At 33.1% G+C, this 7,575-nt stretch overlaps 1 protein-coding gene and 1 long non-coding RNA gene across 2 annotated transcripts; one reads left to right on the top strand and one right to left on the bottom strand.

Moving 5' to 3' along the window:
* The first annotated feature begins 257 nt into the window (after positions 1-257).
* On the top strand, positions 258-1,348 carry LOC122415297 (collagen alpha-1(XXVI) chain-like). The gene is made up of 3 exons (XM_043427285.1): positions 258-455; positions 771-996; positions 1,093-1,348. Exons 1-3 carry the CDS (start codon positions 450-452, stop codon positions 1,323-1,325), a joined length of 465 nt encoding a protein of 154 aa, XP_043283220.1. The 5' UTR covers positions 258-449; the 3' UTR covers positions 1,326-1,348.
* A 994-nt stretch (positions 1,349-2,342) lies between these two features.
* LOC122415302 (uncharacterized) lies at positions 2,343-3,439 on the bottom strand. Its single transcript, XR_006261894.1, has 3 exons — positions 3,283-3,439; positions 2,889-2,967; positions 2,343-2,646 (listed from the first exon to the last, which is right to left on the bottom strand). It is a non-coding gene; the product is annotated as an uncharacterized lncRNA (long non-coding RNA).
* Between the last annotated feature and the right edge of the window lie 4,136 nt (positions 3,440-7,575).

Genomic DNA, 7,575 nt, shown 5'->3' with positions numbered 1-7,575 from the left:
TCTTTTCGATAATAATTTATAAACGAAGCAAAAGAAAATAGTTATTTTCATTTGCTGCCCTGTAATGATGAAAAAAATAATTCCGAAAATTGATCGCCATCTGTGGTGAATATTGGGATTGTAGCGAACCTTAAGCCCCCCTATATTAGAAATCATGGGCTAGACTCTCACTATATACTGCTGCATTTTAACTTAATTAACCACAATGGAAGTAGAAATCGGGTTCATATATTTTACGAAAAGTATAAAAAGTAAATCACAAAATTTAAAAACTAATAGTTTTATTCCTCATGCAAATGCAAAAAATAATTCTGAGGTATTTTACCCCGACTATACAGCTGCCATCTAATGGTGGTATAGGTATTAATAATGCGGAACGCAGTGTATTTTAAAACACTGGCTATTGGCATTTGGCGCTCAAAACATTTTCATCACGGCAGCCGTCGGGAATGGTAGTAAGTATTTCTGCAATTTAATTATAAGCCAACCTTTTTCATTTTAATTTATTGTCAACTTTTATCTTATATGACCCAGCATGTTATGTAAAACCCTTTCACGCAAGTGATCGACGGCAAATTATTGATGATGATATTTTTAAACTATATATGGTTGGAAGTTTGAGGTTTTCGAACGAATCCCATGTAATAATTCGGCGTATTGTCAGCGTTTCAAATATTTCAAACTTTTCGTTTCAAAAGAAATCCTTAAACGTTTCTCACAAAAAAGACCGTTAATCAAAAATAAAAATAAATGTCTGGTTTTTTTTATAGATTATGCAAGATCTCAACGACATTGGTGAGCCACAATTCGCTGGTGGCAATCTACAACCACCTGGACTGGCAGCACCACCAAGAATGTTGCAAGGGCAACCAGTTGAAGCACCCGGTGGAGCACCGGGTGAACTTCCACATGGACCAGAGCAACAACCTGCTGAGGAAAGACCTGCCGCAGAATTACCACTTGGACCGCAAGGCTTCCCTGGACATCCACCAAATCGTAAGTAATATAATAACCTTTCTTTTTATACTGAAATCAAAATAGGGCTTACAATATATTTTTTATATTTGTTTTCCATTTATCTTGTTATTTCAGGACGTGGTACAAGAGCAGGGTGGCGGGTTAAACAAGCTATGAAAATGAAATTTTTGAACAAACTGCAGAACCTTGCTGCGGACCAGCTTGCTTATGAAGCCTTGCGGCCCAGACGTCGGAATTGGCACCATCAAAACCAAGGTCCCCGAGGCGGTCGTGGTGGCCTGGGGGGTGAAGGTGGTCCAGGCGGTCAAGGTGGCCCCGGTGCTCAAGGTGGATGGGTCCGACAGTAAAACCGCAACATTGGAAATTTAATTTTGAAGACAAAAAAATAAAAAAAATTTATAGACAACAATATGTCAAATAAATAAAATTAATAGCATAAATGAATATAATGAATGAACCACTTTTATTCTTATTCTCTATTTGTTTAATATAAAGTAATGTTCCTCAGCGTATAGCAACAAAGAAGATTTTTCACAGAAATGGTGATTGAAAAACGATTTCACATTCTTAGTGTAAAGATTTTTTTGATATCTCATGGACGGATAACTTTGTTACGAGTTAGAAGTCTCCCTAGATTAGGGGAGTCCCGGAAATTCCTTGGACTGTTGGAAGAATACAGACAAATTTTTTTGCTACTCGCTCAATAATATCGAGTGTAATTCTTTAATTTTCAATTTCGGGAATTGACACTTTCAAAGATTCATCCCTACTATGTGGAAGTTAATAACGTACAGACAAATCTCGACTCTTGCCCATAAAGATTTTTTTTATTAACATTATCAATACAGTCATTTCCATGAGCAATTGTAATTTTGTAAAGTGAAAAGTGTCGGAGAAAAAAAATATCACAATCGTATACACTAATCGGTTACAAAATACTAATATTAAAACCGTTCTTTAATTTGTTTTTGTCTTTCGCCAGAAATGTGTGCGCCAAGCACGATCATTTATAAATGGTAACTCTATCAAGATTTGTAACAATAAAATGATTCCATGAGACTCTCCATTTTTCTTGGATCTTGTGCATTTTTATTATTATCAATCTTTTAAGAATTTGCGAGCATAAACAGCTCTTCCCTGAATACCCTATTCCACGATAGACTAAAGATTTATTTTCTTTTTCAACTCAATTAAGGATGGACTAGATTAGAATCAAGCTTTCATGCTTCCTCTTTTGCTCATTAATATTGCGCGACATTTATATAAAGTAAAATAAATTGAATATTAAGAAATTTAAAACAAAAATACCAAGCGATTGCAAAACAAGTTTTAAAGAACTGGTGTTTTTGAGCGGTTATTCTGGGTAATACCCATGCTGTTTGATTTTTCCTAACATTAATCTCTGGTTTCACTTCTGCGATTGTTAAAACTTTTTTTTTTGATCACTGTAACTGTTGAATTTTCCATGATTTTTCTATTACTGACGATAAGTTTTTTTTTAAATTTGACACTGATTTTCCTCTTCGTTTTCCATCCAACCATGCTAACTGATTTTTTTATTCAGTGTGTTCCGACTGAAATACTTCCCACGAGGCACGAAAATTGGTGAATAATGCGAGACAATAACAGATTTTGCAAATAAATCATCGTGAGAGCCGCTCGGAAAGACTGAAAAAAATGAAATCCAGTAAAAATTAATTTCATTGAAATTTTTTTAAATTTCCGAATTAAAATGAAAACCCTTTCATTACCAACTCTCTGAAAGAGTTCTAGCATAAAAAATCTGAATTTTTACGTGAAGAAAATATTTTTAATGATGAAAATTTGTAAAAAACATTACTGAATTGAAATCAATAGAAGTAACCGAAATTATTATTACGATATTTCATAATGAACTTATTTCTACATACCTCGAGGCCAAGACGGTACTTCTTAATGCCGAATACACGAACTTCTATTTGGGGTAGATGAATCACAACGCGACACGATCTGAAAATAATAATGAAGATAGAAAGTCGCGTCATGAAGAAATCCTAAATACTTTCCGTTTGAAAATAAATGACTAGTAAATAAAACAAGAAGAATAAAAAAGAAAATTTCAAATATACGAACGTTTGAAAGATAAAAATCAAAGTTCCCACATTAACCATAAAGATTTGTACTGAAAATTGAAATGTTTGATAATTTTGGAATAATCAAGAACTAAAGATAAGCATGGAATTCAACAGTGAATTTTAATGTCGAATCTAATAACCAACGAGAAAAAAAATTGAATGCATCAAAAGTTATATGAGGAAAAAGTACATTAATCATCCTGTTAGTATCCACATCATTTTTTGGCCCTCATCACAAATTTTATCCTCGTTTTCGCCTTCCATGAATTGTTTTTCTTTTTGGGCCCGACGAATTGTTCCTGTTTGGGCCTTCCATAAATTGTTCTTCTTTTTAGGCCCGACGATGATTGAATAAGATGCTGGAGCAGAGGATTTGTTATAAGTTTTCGTGACTACAGCCCTGACCTGTGGATCAACACGAGAATGTGGTTCAAATATTTTGAAAATACAGATAATACTTGAGTATTAATTATTAATAAATTATCTATGAACGAATTAATGAATTATCTTTAAAATAGTTGTAACACACCGTGTTGTCTATGAAAAGTAAAAAGTCAGAAAATTTTCGAGAATGAATGTTTTTACCTTTGAAACCCTTCAAATATAATTTCAACCAAAGAATAATTGTGAGCAAAATATTTGTTTCCAGACTTGCAATCTCTAATAATTTTGCTACACACTTTTTTGCAACAGAATTAGATTTACAATAAAAAGCAAAGTTATATATACTCTACTTTTATCAAAGACTAATGTGCAACTTTTTTTCTGGAAATGTCAAGTATTTTCTTTACATGTGCACTTTCGATGTTACAGAGATATAATCCTGAAAAAGAGGGACAGGGATGTTGTCACCATGAATGCACAAATCACTTATTGTTTATACTCATGCCTTTATGGTGATCAGATCTGAAGACGACATATTACGTCCCAAGGACCGAGTCTCAAATTCTGTTTTGGCTTTTTCAGTGTTCTGATTCTCCTTTATATTCTTTTCTTTAATGTTTGAAGAAACTCCTAGCACTGCCATTCATCAGTTATCGAACATCCTGATTTGTTGATTATATTAGTCGGTTGATTTCCTCCGTTGTACTGTTGAAGTTTCCGATATGACTGAAAGATTTCATAGCTCCCTAAATAAGAAATTTAAATCAATATTTGCACAAGAAACAAAGATTCATTAAAAATTATTCACTCATATTTACTCAACGAACAACTTTTAGGAGTGCAGACTGAAAGTATATACACATGAAAGAAAAATGGATTTCGTAGTCAAAAATTTCTCAACGAACAACTTTTAGGAGTGCAGACTAAAAGTATAATTAGCAAATATTCCTCCATTTATATTGATTATTTTGATCAATCCATATAGATAGAAATTACAAGAACATCAAAACTTTTTATCAAAGCTCTCAATTCTTGGAGATCACCGCAATCCTTATTCCCAACTATACTGCCCGCTTTATTTATTAATAACATGTTAATCTTCAATGATCTTCAACAGTTTGTGACTTGAGGTTTCTACAGAGTATTTTGTAGTCATTACAACGAATAAATGATAATCTTTATAAGTTAAAATCGTTACATAAGACAAAATCGTTATAGTGTATTGTACCGAATAGGTCATTTAATAGATTAAGAACATTTCCAAATTAGATTAGAAAAATTTGTCAATTTTACAGTTGTGTGATAAGTTCATTAAAATATGTCCATCGCAGCTCACAGTTTTGAAACTGCGTAGGACTCAGTTTCAACTGGAAATGGAAAAAACTGATCATATGTAAATGTTCTTTCCCAACTTTTCATTATGCAATTGGATTGATAAAGTGACTGAATTTTGAAAATTAATTATGAAAAATCACTAGCTCTCTTTTGAATTTTCAGGTTTTTTATTCTATAGAATTAAGATTATTGGAATCGTATTCAGATGATTTAGATGAAAATCATAATTCAATAAATAAAACGATAATAAAAAAATTGTTTTAAATTACGGTGGATTAAATATCTCAAAAATAATTTTACCTGATGAGTTGATGGAACTCTAGCCAAAGTACCATTGATCTTTTCACTCTTCATTCAAATAGCAATGAGACAACTTGACAGAGTCCCTTGATGACGCGTCATGAAATTAAAAATTGAAAGAAAAAGAGGAATAAGTGGAAGGGAAAGTCATCTAGAACTGCGAGCTCAAAAATAACGAAAGGACACTTTGAAACGATAATTAGACTCGAAAGTAGGTTATGTTTCGGTTTTATTTTCGAAGAATAATAATAAACTCGAAGAATTTCGATCACACCTCGACACTTTTCACGTCGAAGTTACTAGGACGTCCAGTTTTCGTAATATTATGACACCACACTATCATTTAAAATAAAATAATAAAATAATAAATCTTATATGCACTTCACTAGACGACGAACTATTTTTTAAATTTATACCGAGTTTCGTTAAATTTCGTTATGTCGAATCTGCGTTGGTTTATTAATTACGTACCGCACTTCGTTATGTCCGAAATAACGTTTGTTATATAAATATATATAAATATAAACTTTCGTAGAGTCTGAACGTGGTCGGTCAGCTAGAGTGCTAAACGTTAGGCCCGCTACACACAGTCATTTTAATATTGCGCAATATAGGTGATTGCACAATATTATTGAACGTGCAGTGTAGATATAGTATTGAATTGAAATATTGCGCAATCGCAATCATTGAATAGAAGTATGAGCGATCTTAAATTTATGGCCCGCTACACACCATACAAACTTATTGTGCAGTATTATTGTGCACCATTATATTGACTGTGTGTAGCGGGCCTTATAGAGTTTGAACGTGGTCGGTGAGCTGGATTGAGCCGAGAACGGAGAGCCAATCAGAATGCGTTGAGACACAACTCTACTACCACTAACCTACGTCGAAGGCGTATACGTATACGTCAAATCTGTGATGTGTTAGTAACTTTTGCATAATCTTGAGCCCGTGCAAAGTTTTTTCTCAGCAAATACGCCACCGAGCACGCTGATTTTGGGCTCATTCGACAGAGAACTTCTTAATTAGCTAAAAGTTCAATTTTCAAAGGCGTACATAACTCATGAGCTTCGCAATTAAAGAAAATCACATGCCAATTTTACCCCCACCACCGCGAATGGTTTTATTCAGAGAAACTAAGTCTCGGCGAGAGCCTCGGGCCAGCAGACGACAGGGCTGTCAATGTACTTGTCCCGAGACTCTACCGAGTCTCTTGATACTGCATGTAACGTGGATAGTACATTTTTCAATTTGTTCAATATTTATGATTTTTTTTGAAAATTTTTTATTTTTCTTTACAGAATTTTTTCCCATTGTTTATATTTTTGTTGAATTTTTTTGAACTTTTCAATTTTTCGTTTATTATTTCTATAGAATTTTTTTCCTGGTGCTGAATCTTTTTTCTATGTCATCCAGAAACAAGAGACCATCAATGTACTTGTCCCAACCTTTTTTTCCCTAGGGTAAAAATGTATGATATCAATTGGAGGCCAAGTTTTTATTGATAATTTGGAATATTTATCCAACAAATTGGAAACTTTAATGAAATTCATGATAATTATTTTCACGAAAAAAGTTAATGAAAAAAAAGTCATAACGGAAGTTACGTGCAGTACTAAAATGTATTATATCAATTCGAGGTCAAGTATTTATCAGTTATTCGAAATATAATCTCCGGCGACAAATGAGCGTTGAGAATCCTTGTCGGGCTCACAACGTTTTATCAAAATTACTAAAAAATTAATGGAAATAAAATCATTAAAAATTCACATGAAAGTCATTCGTTACTTCAACAAGGTACACACTTTAAAGAATCGATTCCCCCCCGACTTTCAGGATCCCCTGGTATTATTCACAACATTCAACTTCGATTGGATCGGTACAAATTATGTTCAAATACGTCTTAAACGTACTTGTCCGGCCCATCACTTTTTATTCAAATTGCTCATTCGAAAACAAATCAAAAACGAAGTTAATGCATGTGTTAATATTAAGGATCAGTAATTCCCGAGAAAATAATTTTCCTTCGAATCGCTCTTGTCAAAATGAAACGAAAATGAAAGATGAAGTTGATTAATCTATTTATATTATATGGAGTCATAATTCACAACAAAATCATTTTTCTACAAATTCCAGGAATCCACGTGCCGTACTCGACTAGTGATATTTATCACAATGTGTACGTGACTATAGAAAAAAAAACATTGCATGGCTGAGTAGGTTCAAAAATTTCCTAGTAATGTGCCTGATTATTTCTCATTTTCATTGGTTCTTACCGAATGGCATATGTTCACTGAAGAAAATGAGAAGTGGATATTGCTATACGGACTTGCGAACAATCAAGTTCAAATTACTTGGAGATATTATTTTTATTTCTATCCATTTTATTATATTTGTCATTATAGAAAAACCCTGATTTGTTTTCGAATGAGCAATTTGAATAAAAAGTGATGGGCCGGAC

This window comes from Venturia canescens, chromosome 8 (assembly GCF_019457755.1).
Source record: "Venturia canescens isolate UGA chromosome 8, ASM1945775v1, whole genome shotgun sequence".
NCBI classification, from domain to species: Eukaryota; Metazoa; Arthropoda; class Insecta; order Hymenoptera; family Ichneumonidae; genus Venturia; species Venturia canescens.
This window is presented reverse-complemented; position numbering and strand designations above follow the sequence as displayed.